Genomic DNA, 18,341 nt, shown 5'->3' with positions numbered 1-18,341 from the left:
CACTGGAATTTCATCTTTTGTGATTATATACTTAATTTTGATCCTGCATAGGTATACAAGACTTAAATATAGCTTTGTAAAATTCTCAGGCAAGCAGTATATCCACTTTATCTCATTTCAGTGATCTTAGAGCAGCTTGTTTGACCTCTAGTGTTGAAGAATGAAATTGCATCTTATTGACAAAACATTTTACATTTCAGAAAAACCAGTGTCCCCCAAATCAGGAACCCTGAAGAGTCCTCCCAAAGGTTTTGATACGTCTGCAATAAGCAAAAGCTATTATAATGTGGTGAGTGATCCCCATTTTGAATTACATATAATAGGAGATTGCTCTCTTTATAATTGATATAAAAGTGCCAAAACTTAGCCCAAACTAGAAAGCCAAGGGTTGTGGTGAATGTCATATTACCAAGGCCTACGATATTTTTACAAAATACACTTGTTTACATATATGTGTATGCTGTAAGGTGTGGTGATAAGTAAATTGAACAAGACTGTGTCAGAGTAAGCAAACCAAAGTTTGTCTGTAATGCATGTTATACCTTTTTGCTCACTTGTTTATTTTCAAAAATCAGCTATTTACAATCTCTTCCATTCCTTTTAAATTAACAAGGTTATACTTTATTTGTCCGCTGTATTAAAACAAAGAGACTAAACTATTATGCAAAGAAGTTTCTTGTCTTCCCTGTCTCCTTTACTGTGCTCTTAATGAACCTACATAACTGAATAATCAGCTGCTGGGACTCTCCTTTTACACAGTTGATGTGAACTTTCAGAGAAAAAAATCAGTAGACAGAGTTGGTTAGGGTTGGCAGATGGTTGAAACAAAAATACCGAACACCCCCTTCCCCCGAAAAAAAACCACAGGGAAAAAATTCTGTTGAAGGAAAAAAAAAAAGGGTGGGTGGGGGGGGAGGACCAAAGTTGTTCAGAAAAAAAAAAAAGACTCCAAGAGTTATTAAGCAAAAACTAAAATAAAATAAAATTAAAATAAAACAGCATTAAAACAGCGTGTCCCCTGTAAGAGTGAGTGCAGGGATAGGAATAGGGGAGCAGTTGAGCACTAAGCACTGCTTCCCTTTGGTCGGCTGTCTTGCGGAACCAGGTAAGCATGGGGACTGGGGTTGGTGGGCTGGGGGTGTTGGGAGCCGGGGGGAGGGGAGAGGAAGGGTTAAGGGCGGAGGAGGCGGCCGGGCACTGAGTGTTTGTAGGGTTGCCAGGTGCCTGGCATTTTCGCCTCCTGACCGGGGAAAAAATCAGACAATACCGGACTTTTTAGGTGCCTGGTAGTCTCTGAATTTTTTTACCGGATAGAAGGCGAAAATACTGGACTGTCCTGGTGAATACCGGACACCTGGCAACCCTAGAGTTGGTTAACTTTTCAACATTTTATATACAGGCAGTCCTCGGGTTACATGGATCCGACTTATATCGGATCCCTACTTACAAACGGGGCGAGGCAACCCCTCACTAGCTGCTTCCCCCCAGCAGACCAGGGAGATGCGAAGCTAGCGCCCCCTCCCCCAGCAGACCAGGGAGACGTGGAGCGGCTTTTCACAGCAGACACCTCAGCTTGAGAATAAAGGACTGAGGGAAGTGAAGTGTGGGAGAATAAAACTGACCTCTGGAGAAATGTTTGGCTAGAGTTTCCCCTACAATATGTACCAGTTCCAACTTGCATACAAATTCAACTTAAGAACAAACCTACAGTCCCTATCTTGTACGTAACCCGGGGACTGCCTGATTTACTTAGCATATTACTGACATTTCTTTACTGGATACAATATATAATATTATAAAACTTTTTAAAAATCAATACTATCAATACAGTAGGTTTTATCCCTTATTTATAAAATGTGGGTACTTATGGAAGTTCTTTCATCTTGTTTGAAATTAAAACATTTATCATTTTAACTGCTGCTTTTTGCTGACATCAGAACACCAAGTCTTCCTTTTGCTTAGATGCAGCTGTTCTTTCTTCTGCTTAATTAGTATTTTTTCAGAGGGACTCTTGAAGTAGAGAATATAATTATTTGATGTTCTTATGATTTGTGGAGAAGTGGAGCGGACCAACAGGAATCATTTTGAAGAATGCAGTAATTGTACATAACTCAGTGATTTGAAACAAAAAAGATCCTGACTGTAAAACAGGGGTTCTCAACATTTTTTTTTTTCTTTCCAAGGCCCCCTCAGTATGCTATAAAAACTCCATTGCACAGTGGGATGGAGATGGGCTTCAGCTGTTGGGGGAGGAAGGGTGGTTGGCACAGGTGTAATTTGACTTCTACATTTAGGGGAGCAGGGTCAGGCTACCTAGTAGGGAGTGCCACTTCTGCCCTGACTCACCTCAGTAGGCTTCCCCTCTCCCAGTTTTTCTGGGATGGCGAGGGAAACACACAACCAAAAACTATAATCCTCAGGAGGAAGAGTTAGCTCAAAAAGTTTGAAAACCATTCAGGGTGAAGGCAGGAGGGTAGCTATGGTTGTGTGCAGGCAGGGAGTAGTTCAAGGCACAGGCAGAGGATAACTAGGGGATGTCTGCTGACAAGGCGTAGCTCAGGGTGCGGGGAGTGAGGTAGCTAGGGGCTGTGTGCTTGGAGAGCCCCACTGTGGTTGGTGCTTCCAGAGGCCTCTGCCAGCACCAGAGCTGGTTGCCACCCCAGGAGGCTGGGAACTAAGCAGCCATAACCCTAGGGTACCAGCAGTAGGAGGCGGAGGAGAGAGGCTAGTGCCACACTATCATCCAGAGCAGCAGCCCGAATGCACACTGCCTGACTTTGGTTTCCTGCCTCCAAACTGGCTAGAAGTAGAGCCTCAGGGGGTCATGGAGAGAGGAGTGTGGGTCAGGGATGTTAAAATGCATTTGTTTTGGTAAACATATACTTGCTGAGATTTTTAGCGGGTACATGTTTACATGGTGGGGAAGAGCATACTGCCTCCCGCCTGCCCCTCCTGTGCTGCTAGCTCCCCATGAGCACTGACAGCTCCTGCTCTCCCTCCCTCCTGTGTTGCTGATACAAAGGCACCAGTGTGTGTGTGTGTGTGTGTGTGTGTGTGTGGCGGGAGGGGCGGGGGGCTACATGTAACTGTGAACTTTAACTGATGAGTCTAGGCTTATCAGCTAACCGTTTACACCATCATGAACCTAATGGGTATGGGGGAGGGAGGAGCAGGGGGAAGGGACTCGCATGGAGCCACCCCTGAAGCTGCCTTCCTGTGGTTAAAGCACTGCTTTTTGGGGAAGAGCAATGTCCCCAAACTCCACTTATGAGCAGGGTCAGGGCTCCGGGGCTCATGGACCCTCTGAAATCAGATTGTAGACCCCCAAAAGGCTGTACACTCTGGACTGAGAACCACTGTCCTAGAGTGCCTCTCCCAATCATTAATATTATTGGGAATGAAGGGCTCCAGTGGATTATGTATTGCATCCAGTACCTGTTAGGATAAACAAGCAAAACAAATAAAAAGGTTCTGCCATATTCCCTTTGTAATCTAAAGGATCATACTTGTGTACTCTTCATGACAAACAAATTATTGTTTAATAACTTCTTTTAAGTGTGTAAGAGTATGTAATTTTAAACACAAAACTTCAAAAAACTGACACTGTTGCTGTGGGTTTTTAAAATATTACTCACTTTTCCCTCTTCTGTTTTCTTGGGTTTGAAAATGTTAATGTTACAATTTTTTTAGCTGTGAAGTGATTTTCCTAATGATCCATGGAAATGTGAATGATCCTGTTATGGTATGAAATTTGTGCTTCAGCCTTGTGCACAAAGTAATGTGTCTGTCAACAGGGCAGCCTTTATTTTGAATACATTTTTCATTTATTGTCTGAAGATTAATCCTTCTAAAGTTATTCATTGATGTTCAACAGACTCTCCTCCAACTTCCTTACTTTCAAGCTGAATTGAATGGATACAGAGTAATAGTGTTGGCATGGTTGCTTTACAGCCCACCTTCCTGCCCTACCGCAAAAACACATGATTAGGGTATTGGGCAGGACATCAAGGATACATTTTTCACTAAGAGAACCTACATTTTGTGTTAAGTCTAAAATGCATTTTAAATATCCTTTTCTTATGCTCTGAACTCTGACCCAGTGCAGTTTACTTTGGGATCTTCTTTCCACTCGTGCAACTCCTATTAGCATTAGCTTACATTATGCATCATAAAGATTGAGACACTTTTAATTAAAAGTTGCTCTTTTCTCAGTAGAAATATTTTTATTTTTAAAGCTCATAATGGATTTTTATAAATAACACAGTTACGTATATAATTTACTTAGATATATGGATCCATATGTAAACATAGTGTGCATCACGCTTGTCTGAACTATGCACCACTGAATTCAGTGGTGACCAAAGTGCTCTAAACATGTTGTGAATGTTTCAGTTTAGCCTCCCTGTTGCTTTTCTCAGAATTTAAAATGCCATGTCTGTATTTGGATATAAATTTCAGCTTTTAACTCCCCTATACATATTCGGACTTCTTTCTTTTGTAAAGTGCTTTAAGGTGACCAGGTGCTATAGAGAATCTGGATATTATTTTATTGTTTCATTTTACTGCATCATAGATGATAAAGATTTAGATACAACATTAGAAATCCCCAAAACTTCAGAAAGTGATTATCAACCATTGATTTATGGAGATGGTTCACAAAAGCACTGAAGCAGTTAATCAAATGTTAATCTCCTGCAAACAGCTCCTGCAACCAGATTGTTTTGTCATTTGCACACAGGCAGCTACCACTGAAGTCTAGTGAAAGTTGGGTGTGCACAACTGATGAAATAGGTCAGTAGTTATGACCTCTCTCTCAATTGTTCTCATGAAGAGACAATAATATGTTGTGCAAAAAGTTGCCTTATGCTGGCATCAAACCTGGAGATTGTACTGCAAAGAACAGGTTTTTTTAGACAACTCAAGAAATAATGCTTTCTTTTTCTGTAATGTAACAAATATTAATACATTTTGCTTTCACTCTATTGAAAAAAGAATGACTAGTGAGTTCTGGCACATGACTGTACATGTTGCTCGACATAGTCCACTTTTCTTTGTTATATTTTAGAAATAAATCTTGGTTGTTGAATATTAAATTTGTTTGAAAAAAGTAATACAGTAAAACTCTGATGTTCCGGCATCTGATGGTCTGGCACCATCAGGAACCCGGAAGTGCTCCGGGCAGCCGGACCATTGGAGCTGCTCTGCCCCCAGCTTCCCTGATTCAGCCGCTGCTAAAACTGACCAGCGCTGAATCCGGGAAGCAGGGGGCAGAACAGCTGGAGTGCTGCCGGGTAGGTCCCGTGGTGCTGCCCCTCCGGGCTGTGGGACTAACCGGGCAGCACCCCAGCTGTCCCCGATTCAGCCGCTGCTGAAACTGATCAGCGGCTGACTCCAGGAAGCCCGAGGCAGAGCTGCTCTGCCCCGGGCTTCCTGGAATCAGCCGCTGATCAGTTTCAGCAGCGGCTGACTTGGGGACACCTGGGACAGAGCAGCTGGGGTGCTGCCGGGTTGGTCCCACAGGGCCAAAGGTTGGAGCTACCAGACCAACCCGGCAGCGCCCCAGCTGCTCTGACCCGGGCTTCCTGGAATCAGCCCCTGATCAGTTTCAGCAGCGGCTGACTTGGGGACACCTGGGGTAGAGCAGCTGGAGTGCTGCCGGGTTGGTCCAGTAGCGCCGCTCCTCGGCGCTGTGGGACCAACCCGACAACCCCCCAGCTGCTCTGCCCCAGGCGTCCTGATTCAGCCGCTGCTGAAACTGATCAGCAGCTGACTCCAGCGGCTGACTCCCAAGGAGCGGTGCTCCCGGGTTGATCTTGCCGCGCCAAGGGTCGACGCTACCAGACCAACCACGCAGCACTCCAGCTGCTCTGCTGCAGGCATCTCCGATTCAGCCTTTGCTGAAACTGACCAGCAGCGGCTGAATCAGGGACGCCTGGGGCAGAGCCGGACTATCGGAAGGGGGGGCTATGAGGGGTCTGGGCTGGCATCACCATACCCCACCCCAGACCCCTTATAGCCCCCCCTTCCGATAGTCCGGCAAATCTGATAATCCGGCACCCCCTGGGTCCTAAAGGTGCCGGATTATCGGAAGTTTACTGTAGTGGTGTCTAGGAAGGTTTGATAAATGGGTTATTCTTTGTGGAAGGCTACAGAGGAAAGAAATGTATACTGTGTGCCTTTAAGGACCGGGAAAAGACATATAAGTAGTCAGATTGTGTTTTTAAAATAATCTTCCAACATTAGCTGTAACTTTCTGCTTTTTGATGGTCAGTCACACTTACATAGTCACTGTACTTCCCTTCTCCTATGTCAGATATTTCATCATCTCTCTGTGCTGCTAATGAATTTGAGCCAATCCCAAGAGACTAAAAACAGGGCAATCTTGGATGGAGTGGTTGACATTTCTAGGCTGAAAACTTCAGTGTGAATTAAAAACAAACAAAACAAATATGTTCAGATCCACGTGCATTCAGGGCCGTCTATCTCTACAGCAACTAGATGTGTTTTGAAACTGGCAAGCTTAGTTGTGGTGGTGCTCCTGGGGATTTTTGTAATGTGGTTCTTGTAATGTATCGATTCATAGAGGAAATCTCTGAGGGTACATCTACACTTGTTCCTTAGTTCGAGCTAGGGATGCAAATGTAGGTGACCAAAATTGCTAATGAAGCAGGGATTTAACTATCCCACGCTTCATTAGCATGATCTTGCTGGCACATTACTCCGCTCAACAGCTGCTTTCGAAAGTGAAAGTGCGCGCCGGGACACGTTAGTTCGAACCAGACCCCTTGATTTGAACTAGCGCGTCCTGGTGTGCACTTCCTTGTTCAAATCAGCTGTTGAGCGGAGTAATGCGCCAGCGAGATCATGCTAATGAAGCACGGGGTATTTAAATCCCAGCTTCATTAGCAATTTTGGTCACCTACATTTTCACCCCTAGCTCGAACTAGGGAGCAAGTGTAGATGTACCCTGAGAGACAATTAAGTGGGGATATGGTAGTTTTATAACATCATGACTAGCATGGAGAATGTAAATATGAAAGTGTTACTTATTCCTTCCCGTAACACAGTAACTAGAGGGGTCACAAAATTAAATTAATGGTCAGCTGGTTTAAAACAAACAAAAGGCAGTATTGCTTCACACAATGCACAGTCAGGTAGTGGAACTCCTTCCCCGAGAATGTGGTGAGGTCCAAGTCTATAACAGAGTCTAAAAAAGAGCTAAATAAATATATGAAGGATAGGTCCATGACTGTTGACCAAGATGGGCAGGGATGGTGTCCTTAGGTTCCATTTGCCAGAAGCTGGGAATGGGTGACACGGGAGGGATAACTTGATGATTGCCTTTTCTGTACGTGGAATTGTGTAACATTGTGTTACTTCATATGCACCCCAAAGACCTGTGAAGTGCTGTTTTAAGAATATCGTAAGCTATTGTTTCACATTTAAAATTCAGTTACAACTAAAATGTAATGACATATAATTCCACTTGGAATTATATAAATGCACTTGGCATTGGCCGCTATGGGAAAACAGGATACTGGGCTAGATGGACCTTTGGTCTGACTCTCAGTATGGTCATTCTTACGTTCAACCCTCACAGTAAGTTTATGGATCCTATGGTTTTTTTGGGAGAAAGAGTTGTGACACTAGACAGCCCTCTTGGAAAGAAGAAGGAGCCAAAGTGCAGATCAGAGTAAGCTCATCATATGGTGGGTGAAACGTTGCCAATTCCACTTCCAAGATAGAATAGGGCAGTGGAAAAATCTCATAATCTGGTGGCCAGAGGCTGTTCCCACAAATATTCCAGCCTCTCTTCCTTGATCGTGTTGTTTTATTTTATCAATTTATAGAGCACCATCTGCACTTAATAAACTGCTTTCATATATTCTGATCTCAAAGTAAGTTTTTTATTTAGTACATATAACACTGTGATTAAGTATGCAGGACAAGATGTATGCTTGGCAGAGAAATATATAAATTGCAGAGAATGTATTGATGCACAGCCCTTCCATCTTAGCACATAAAGATATTAAAGATCTACATAATATGAACCAAATGTAGAATTAACAATGAAATAAATTTCTTAAATGAAAAATAAATAAATAACTAGTGTCTACGAAGTGGGCATCTTATCACATGGAATCCCTGAAGGAGAGGCTTTTAAAGAAATACATTATTTGTACTTTCACCTTTTGGTAGTTGATTATTATACAACTAGAAGATTTACCCAGTATTGCTCAGGTCCTTAACTCAATTCATTATTGTTTTTCTTCATTTAAATCATTGCTCTGGAGTTGGGCTGGGGATGAGGGGTTCAGTGTGCAGGCTTTCCTGGGAAGAGAGGACAGCCATCTCTCACTGAAGCCGCTTGCGGCCAGGTGAGAAGAACCTCTCCATGGCTACTGCAGCTGTAGTGGGCGTGTCCAGGTTCCTCTGGCCCCTACACTCCCCAGCCAAAGTGTGGAATGCAGCAAACTGTGCACTTTCCCCTCACTTCCTGATGAAGGGGAACAGCCAGCAGTGCCCCCGTATACATGGGAAGGGTGAAGCTTGAGGGCCCCATGCCTTCCCTAATCCTTGTTGGGGCAGGTCCAGGTTTGTCTGCCCTCCTACATTCCCCAGTCAGAATGATTAATGCAACAAAGTATGCATTTTGCCCTAGCTCCCTGGTGAAGGGGAACAGCCAGCAGTGTTCCCGTATGGATTGGGTCGAGGGAGCGCTCCCTACCCTCCCTCCCCCATTCCGAAAGGGTGCCTGGAGGGTGGTAGGCTCAGGACTGGGTAAGTCCCACACAAGGGAGGGGAGGTGTAGGGGGCACGCCTTCTTCCAGCCCCTTTCACCTTCCTGGTGATTCTGTCTTTCGGTATAGTTTTATGAAAAGAAATTCCATTTCAGGTACATCTCATTCTCATAATACAACCAAACCCTGACCTTGCTTTAAGTTAGGATAAGAGGAATCTGCATACCAAATACAGTGGTCCTAACTCTTTCGGGTTAGGAGGAGTTCTTGAGCAGACAAACACACAAAATCTCTCAAATATATAGTAGATAGAGTTTAATGAGTTAAGAATTATTCCTCCGTTATTTAAGTCTATAAGATAATTGCTATATACAGATAGCACAAAGTCAAGGAGAGAAAGATTTCTAGTGACTGTTTTAGCTTTGAGAAAAGAGGTAAAGAAATAGTTCATTTTGCAATTTTAATTTTACATTATTTTTTTCTATAAGGCCAAAGTTTCTAAGCTGTCATTTGCATGTGGACAATAGTTCTGGACAGTCCCCTTTGTTTGCTTATAGATGCAAAATTTGTGCATGTGCAACATTTGCATACCCTGCTTAGGAACTCATGTTTGAGGATGTCACTTTTCCAGTTCCAGTGACATGAGCAAATTGCACAATGATGATTCTTTGTTATAATGAGGTGATGCTTTAGATGAGCAAGGTGTTAGCTGTTTGTCAAAATGAGAACATGTCTCACGTCCTTCAATTTTGTAACGAAGTCTGACTTTGTTTTCATGTGGTTTGAAAGTTGTTTAGTTTTATGTAGGTCATTTAAATCCATTTTTTGGGGGATAGTTTTTCCCTTAGGGAGGTTACTGGGTTTATGTGACAGAACTGTTAACCACGCTTGATTTTTTCCATGCCTTGTGACTAAGGGAAAGCTTGCACTGGATGAGCTCAGCTTTCTATGCCATTCATTAGTGTTATGTATTGTAAAAGCTGCCCTTTCAATGAATAAGACCCGTTCCTTTGGTACCTACACTTATCTGTGCAAATGTTGTGATGGAGCTTTGAGAACAAGGTCTTTGAGGTCTCATGGGGTCTTGCAGCAGCCAGAACATGCAGAAAGCAGGAAATGCGAGAAAGGTGATTATTAGAGAATACGGGCATGATGATGAGATTAGGAATTAAAGAGTGCTCTGGAGAGGCACTGTAATACTCTGTACACTTTATAGAACTTTATATCTTCGAAGTGCCGTACAGACATTTAATCCTCACAACTTCATTGTGAGGGAGGTGAGTAATACTGAAAGTTGCTGGGTGCAGGGAGACACAGAAAATGGCATTTAGAGCTCTGTGTACAAGGTTTAAAAGTGCTTCTCAAAGTAGAAATAAAAATGCTGTATGCAGTTACAGTCAGCATTTTTTGTGGAGACTGGAAAGTCAACTAATGGAGAAATTTTAATATATTTAAATTGACTTTTATTAATATGTGCATGTCTAATAGCATTGCATCAGACCAGTAAAGTTTCAGAATAATTTAAAGAAAAGTAGGCGAATCCAGTAACTCACTCTCTCTCTTTTTTTGTTTTGTATAAAAACAGCACAGTGATTACTATTCAATGCATTGCAATTTTCTGGAGGTACTGCTTCATATTGATTCATAAAATTTTGAAATACTGTATATGCTGCCTTAAATTTTTTTTTTAATTCAAGCAATCTCTATACTGATTAATATTATTAAATCGTATCTTCAGGCAGTTATTACACTGAATGTTTACTGTTTCACAATGTATTTGCTATGTCAGAGACTGCAATGATATGGAGCTTAGCCTGCACATTTCTTTCACTTTGGGTACTGGAGCATGTTATAAAATGGTTCAGTGCTTCAACAGGATGTCATCTTCGTTACTATTTCTTCAGCTTTGGAAAGTTTTTTTTGTTTGTGTGCATGTTGTTTTATGGAAAAGCCATGTTGGAAAGATTTAATTTTGGGTTTAGCCCCTAGAGTGCCAATACCTATGGCTATATTTATTATGTATTTTATTTCAGCACTCTTTTTGTTATGTTTTGTATGAAACTTTGTACGCTCTTGTTTGTGCTTCTGTAATGGTCAATTATTGTTTTATCTTTTAGTCCCTTGCCAAATACATTAAAACTAATACATTCATTTCCACATACAGTTTGTGCACTGGTGTACTGTATGTTGTAGCTGCTCAATTAATAGCTAATGCTTTTTTTCTGTGGCTTTCCTCTGTCATGGTGTCTTAAAGAATGGAGACATTTTAATCTTTGGGTCAGGATTCAGAGCTCCAACAAGAGAATGAACTTGAAAGTGGTCTCTTTTCCTTCAGATGAATAGAAGCATTCACGGGATAAAGCAGAATTCAATGACACCAATGAAAGAAACAGTGAATTCTTCATTTTGAATAGTTCAGATGTCATTTGTTTCATCAGGTTTGCATTTGGGCATGAATGGCTTTTTTATGTTTTAAAGCAGAGTATGAACTACAACAGTGAATAATGCATTTAGATCAGTTCTTATTATAAATGATGAAATTAGACATTAATATAGACAAATATAACACAAAAGAGAGAAAGTGATGTGGCATCTTAATGCCATGCATTAAAAGTCACAGAACTATCCAGAGCACATCCATCTTATATTGGTTTCTATAAAGCAAAAACAAATCTAATTGTGATTCTTAAGGCAGAAAAGTTTAAAAATGGCCTGTTTCCTTACATATAAACATTCTAACAGTTAAATCTGGAGAAGTATACTTAACTCAAATAGGAAAGGCAGTTCTGTTGCTGAATCACCTCTAAGCAAAACCAAGTTCTGGTTTTATATTGTCTGTGTCTGTTGACATTTTGGACACAATGAAATCCGTTTGAAGGGGCTACAAAACTGTGGTTGCTTAACAAAAGGAGAGCCTCTATAATAAATCAGCTCAGGGAATCAACCACATTCTCTGGGTATTCTTAAACCCCTGACTGTTAGAAGCTGGGACTGGATGATGAAATATATTCCTTAATATCTTCTCTTGTTCTGTTCATTCCTTGTGAAGCATCTGGCACTGGCCAAAGTAATCAGTCTTCCAACTGGTCTCATTGGCTTCACTCAGTATGTCCATTTTTATATTCTTAGTTCTGAACAGAATACATTTTTGGATATTTTGGGGCAATCATCTGTATGAATTTCAAGTTATTTTAAATGACTCCTTATTTTATTGCTCTTGATTTACAGGTGGTAATATGATGTACAAAATAGCATATGCTATATTCTTTGTTTTATGTCTGAAACTGTTGTAACTTTTCTGCAATAGCGTTCTGCGGCTACAGTCATAGTCAGCAAGCTGTAATGTATGTTTAAACAGGTTGCTAGGTAAAGTGGGAAATTGCCTGTTTAAAAATTACTGTAACTTTTGTATGCTGTCCTTTTAGACACAGAATTGCACTTCCAAGTAAGCTCAGTAACAAATTTTGGCAGTCAAAATTGGGTCTTAATTTTGGCAGTCAAAATTGGGCATAGGTCTTAATCGTTAAGATTGAGGAAACAATTCGAGTAGAGAGAAAGATGGCAGCAAGGGACTCAAGACTGATGCTCACTCTTTGTACTTCTTTGTACTTTTCTGATAACCTCTCAGTCATTTTAAAGTGTAAAGAAGCAATAATAGTCTCATACTTTTTAAAAAGCTCAGTGAGTAGGTATCTAAATTCTACAGGAGCCATTCTTGCCAAGTATAATGAAACCTTCTTTTGAGCTTCCTCCTTTTGTTGTACATAGACATCTGATGGAAAAGCATTTTTCAAACAGTACCTGATAAAAGATTAATAGAAGCACTGTGTAATATTTAACAACTCATTGTTAGTGTCTGAATCTAACTCAGTACCTGATTATTAGCTCTTTGTCTAAGTTTTATGGTCTTACTTACACTATGTTAGTTATTATAAATGCTAAAAAATTTCAAAAAAGTTTTAATCTTTAGCAATATCTCCTTGGGAAAAAAGTAGTCACTAATTGTCGCATTTATTGTAGGTGCTACAAAATATTTTAGAAACAGAAAATGAATATGCTAAGGAACTACAGACAATGCTTTCAAACTACCTGCGACCATTACAAGTCAGTGAAAAGTATGTGAGATTTGTTTTGTTTTAAATGAACCAAGGCTTGGATTTTTGTTTTTAGTATGATCCAGACTTTTGTTTTACAAGCATTAGAGTTTAAGAAGCTACTTGACATTGACTCTTATACTGTGATTATAAGATCATTGTGTAAGATCTGTGGGTTTGTCCTCTTTGTACAGTGGCTAGCTAGCACAATAGGGCCTTGGTCCATGACTAGGGCTCCCAGGTGCTATGTTAATGCAAATAAATAATAATGGTAAATACATATTTTTGTTGTAAAAGATAGGACTTTTGGTTGAAGAAGAAACAAGTGAAATTGCATACAGGTTTTTTTGAGCTTGTAGCTGCTTACTAAGCTCTTTTTATTTTTCTTGGCTCCAGATTAAGCTCTGCAAATACTTCATATTTAATGGGAAACCTGGAAGAAATCAGTTCTTACCAGCAAATGCTTGTACAGTCATTAGAAGAATGCACCAAGTAAGTACTACATGAACAGGCTGCAGAATTAGTTGTAAAATTCTTTCTTCTGCATATTTTGGGGGGGCACTGTTGTTTCTGAAAAATGAAACTTTCATTGATCATTGCTGTCATCTCAATAGTTGGTTCAGCTTTTTACAGCAATATAAGCTTGAACAACCCACTCAGTTCTTTGCTCAAGAAGCAATGGCTAAGAATATGCAGTGGCAGTAGTAGGAGGATGGAAAGGGGCTGTTGCGTTATGTCACAGCATGTATGATGAGGCAAAGTTGAGCAGATGGCAGAAGTGGTAGAGAAAGAGGCCTTTTATTGTGAAAGGAAGGAACTCAGGAATAACCCTCCTCTTCCACTGGAGAGTGCAAGAGAGGTTGTTGGGGATGGAGAGAATGTATAAGGTGAGGAAAATGGCAGGGAAATAATGCAAAAAAAAAAAAAAGTGTGTGAGACTCAGGAGAGAGCCTGTGTATGGGAAATATTATGTGCATATGTTTAAATCTTGAACTCTGACAGTCATTTGTTTGAGAGGGAGGGAGGGAGGGAGGGAGGGAGAGAGAGAGAGAGAGTGTGTGTGTGTGTGTATACACAAGCTCCTAGTGCTTGTACCATATATATAATATGGCTGTGCAATTGGCAAGAAAGAGAGAGTGCTGCCACACCAATAGCCATGGGGTGTTTATATCCGGTTATCAAGGTCCCCCACAGGAGAGGTAGGCTGAAATGGTAACGTAATGTTTGCTGCTTATGCCCGGTATAACATAGTGCAGAATATAAGCTACTGATTTTGAATGAAAGTTTTTTTTTTTTTTTAAATTTAATGTAGACAAAAACCTCACATTTAAGGAATTAGGAACTTTTTTTTTTTTAAAGCCATGGCCCTGTTTGGGGTACACCTATAATTCCTCATGCTTATTTCCCACATCTGGCTCCACGTTCAACTTTGCACCAGGGAAAAAACTTAAACAACAAATGGTGCTACAGTACCTAGAGACTAACAAAAATATAAATGGTATCATGAACTTTCCTGGGCACAACGCATTTCTTCAGATGAATGAGGCATACCATTAGGGTATCGAATGTAGTGGCCTATCCAGTTCATGTCTTTCTTCAAACATTTATTAAAGGTGTCAAATTTGCAGATGAAGGCAAGTTCCACAGTTTTTCTTTCCAACTGGTTTTTTAAATTGCTTCGAATAGTATAGTCATTTTTAGATCCACTAATGAGTGCCCAGGCAGGTGAAAATATTCCCCAACAGGTTTCTGTGTGTTACCATTTTGAATATCTGATTTGTGTCCATTCATCCTTTGTCATGGAGGCTATCTAGTTTGGCCAGTATATCTGGCAGAGGGGCATTGCTCTGGATAGGCTGCTACATTCAGTACCCTAATGACATCAAAAACGAAGTATTGGGCACTTACGCCCACCCTATTAGCCTCATTTAGCACGGCCACTCTATAATTACAAGGATTTTTTTTCCCTTCTCTTTCCTTCCCTATCCCCTCTTTTCCTGTTATTTATTTGTACTTCTGGATCCCTTGCTCCATTCATCTGAAGAAATGGGTTTGGTGCCATGAAAGCTCATGATACCATCTACATTTTTTGTTAGTCTCCAAGGGTATGTCTACACTACCACCCTAGTTCGAACTAGGGTGGTAATGTAGGCAACCGGAGTTGCAAATGAAGCCCGGGATTTGAATTTCCCGGGCTTCATTTGCATATTGCCGGGTGCCGCCATTTTTAAATGTCTGCTAGTGCGGACTCCGTGCCGCGTGTAGCCGCGCGGCACAGAGTCAGCACTAGCAGACATTTAAAAATGGCGGCACCCAGCAATATGCAAATGAAGCCCGGGAAATTCAAATCCTGGGCTTCATTTGCAACTCCGGTTGCCTACATTACCACCCTAGTTCGAACTAGGGTGGTAGTGTAGACATACCCATAGATGCTGCAGGACCATTAATTGTTTTTTAAGTTTTTTTTTTTTTTTTTTTTTTTTTTTTTAGTTACAAGATTAATATGGCTACACCTTTGAGACTTCTTTACTCTCCCTCCCTGGTACAAGAGAGTTTGGAACTGCATGTAGGGTGACGGAGGAATGTTTGCAATAGTACTCCTTCCACTGGTGCCTGGGAGGACAGGTGTTTCACCCTGCCAAGTAGGCATAGTCCTTGGATTGAATGGGTTACTTAAATTTATAAAACCTTGAAAGAAACCATATTCTGTCTTCTTAAATGCCTTTTTTTGGGGGTCATTTCATTTGTATTACCCAATTCTGTTGGTGCCAATATAATGGCTATTGCATTTTGGAGGACACTTAAATGAAATGTTCTACATGTACATATTGTAATTCTTCATGCATTTTGATAGTTGAGATATATAAAGTTAACAAGAGCATAACACCAGCCTCCCTTGCCCAAGGAAAGACCTTTGCTGTTTAATAATGCAAGTTTGTGTACCACTGACATCTAGATTAGTGCAGTGATATTCAGCATTTAAACTTTTTTATATGAAGTTAATTATTTTGACTTTTCTACCTAATGTAAACTGTAGCAGACCACCTTTCTGTAATATCCTTTATTTCCTGTTCTTGCTACTTAAAATAATGCTATTGTGTAATATGTTGAGAGCATAATGGATGCTGGTAAGTGGGTATAGGAAACAATGCCCCAGGTCTACAGAAGATTGCAAATGTTCTATATTACATTGTCCTCATAAACATACTAGCAATGCCAACTTGTATTTTCCATTTAGTTTTTATCCTACTATACTGACTTACTTCCTGTTGTTTCAATCCAATCCATCATAACTCCTGCAGTGTAGAAGAATGCTTTCCATGATGTCTTGGGTTTTGTCAACTTGGGTTATTGTTTTGGCAGGCAAACCTGCTTTATAAACTGATAGCCACTTCTAGGTTCAAAATAGGTGTATAATTTTGTCTTTTTGGCAGGAACCTTAAGGTTTCATTGTTGAGGCACTTAGTGTTGCAGTGTACAGTGAAAAGATGTGATGTGCACAAATAATCAAAAGCAGACTCTGACAGAAATTTTAAAATCGTTTCTGTGTTATAGTATTGCCAGCCTGATAATATGACATATTGACGTACAAGAGAATGGAAATAATCTGAATATCACTTCACTTCCTCTTCTTAGGTAGTGGCTTTTTGTTTTTTGTTTCTCTTTGAGTTGCTTCCCAAAGATTCATTGGTTTGTATCTGAGCAACAGATATTTTCCAGTGAACTGTTAGGCTTCTTTTTAAGCACGTTGCTATATAACTTGTTTAGTCCTGCTATGGGTGTAAATTAGATGATAATAGAACACACATGCCTTAGCCACTTGATAAAGTTGTGCTTTGTTGTGGGTTTTTTGGCATGGCAAAATCACCTGTTTTTTTGGGACCTAATCTTTCTGTGATAATTTTAGTGTTTTTGAATATTGTTGGTTCCGTAGAAGGTTTCTGTTCCTTAAACTTGCCTCGGGGACACTTGTACTATAGGGTAGACGGTGTGGTGCTCCACAGACATTTGTCTGGTTGCCTGGGCACTTGGTGTCATTAGATTGTTTGAGTTACTCCCTCTGAGGGTAGGCAATTGATACCATTACCGATAAGTATCAGCTTATTGGTTAAACGGTTGTTCAGCTGCACTCTAACATCCCTAATATAAACAATAATATCCAGTTAAAGTGTTTATTCCACTATCCCAAACTTCATCCTTGGGAGCGAACAGCATTTGTTGCAGCCAAAACTTCCAGCTTTCCTCTGACATGTTGTATGAGGCTATTCTAAGTATTTTCATTACAAAACCCCTGATTCTCCATTCTAAATCTAAGTAATACCATTGATGCTAGTGCTCATAGATATCATAATAAATAATAGTAATCCCACAGATATATGATTATGTAGTCGTATGACAACTTGTATAGTAAATGTACAAAAATGCAGGTTGTGAATTACAGACCTATAATTCCACATGCAGAATAAATACACTTTTTTGGTCCCCCTCATAAATGAAACAGTCACATCACTTTAATACAAAACATATCTGAAAGTAAAGTCTGTCTGAGACTTACTACTTCAAAAAGTGTATTGTCTTGAAAATTCATAGAGTTAATACACACACACACACACACAATAACACTGTCATTTATAATGTGTATATGTTGTCAGAACCGTAACTATAATTTTACTGGCAGAGGAAAATTATTACTTTATAAAGTCATTTGTGTGTATATTATATACATAGATCTATTAAGTATTTTTAATTCCTGTAATTGCTTTTTAATTAGTGTAAAAATGTGAGAATACTGCTGGAATGTCAACTTCAGAATAAATTACATAAAATAGTTAATAATCTTTACTGGATTTAACACTATAATTGCTAACCGCTTTATGTGATGTGGTGATATTAACCATTGTTCTTCAGACAGCTAAATGAGATAAAAAAGACATGCTCTTTATAATAGTTAATGTTACCAACCCTTTCATATAGTGTGTTACGTCAATTAGCTCAGGTTGATGGGGAAATAAATAGTCTAATATTACAATACATCTAAAAATGTACAGTAGAGAATAATAGTCTTTCACTCTGGGTAAAAGTAGAGATTTTTTGAAGGGAAGGGGCAAGCAATTTGATGTTGCTATGTGGGAAAAAATATTGAAAATGTGTCAGTTAAACAGAAAACAACATTGAGAGAGACTGATAAATCCTTTTCAGCAGCAATTTAGAGGAGGGATGGCCTGTTTCTGATAAACATTGTTACAGGCATGTCAGTTGCCTGGGAAAGACCAAGCCTATCTGTCTTTGAAATAATGTGTAAAAACTTAATTGTGCTATAGTTATGGTTATTTTTGATGCCTTGCTACATGTACTTATACTTGGGGAAAGGAATGTTGATTTTACTCATTAACTGCATGATCCTCTATTTAAGAAAATCAACTTCAGTCAGGGCTATGTTAACACAAACTAGCAACCTTTTAGCTTTTATCTGGTGTGTCCACACAGGGAAGTTACTAAACTCTGC

The 18,341-nt window shown here is 40.0% G+C and overlaps 1 protein-coding gene across 8 annotated transcripts in view; it reads left to right on the top strand.

Annotated features, from left to right (window-relative positions):
- Window positions 1-18,341, top strand: part of ARHGEF7 (Rho guanine nucleotide exchange factor 7) — a 195,135-nt gene that overhangs the window by 113,430 nt on the left and 63,364 nt on the right. For 7 of the 8 annotated variants that reach the window (XM_075918578.2, XM_075918736.2, XM_075918554.2 and 4 more), the window contains 3 exons: window positions 201-289; window positions 12,762-12,856; window positions 13,232-13,327. In XM_075918578.2, coding sequence (XP_075774693.1) covers window positions 201-289; window positions 12,762-12,856; window positions 13,232-13,327 — 280 coding nt within the window. Of the gene's footprint in view, window positions 1-200; window positions 290-6,886; window positions 9,869-11,969; window positions 11,973-12,761; window positions 12,857-13,231; window positions 13,328-18,341 lie in introns of those variants that run through there. The other variant, XM_025179424.3, reaches the window with a different exon arrangement.

Source organism: Pelodiscus sinensis, chromosome 1 (assembly GCF_052426305.1).
Source record: "Pelodiscus sinensis isolate ZL-2025 chromosome 1, ASM5242630v1, whole genome shotgun sequence".
Taxonomy (NCBI): Eukaryota; Metazoa; Chordata; order Testudines; family Trionychidae; genus Pelodiscus; species Pelodiscus sinensis.
Note: the sequence above shows the minus strand (reverse complement) of the source record. Positions and strands in the feature narration are given on the sequence as shown.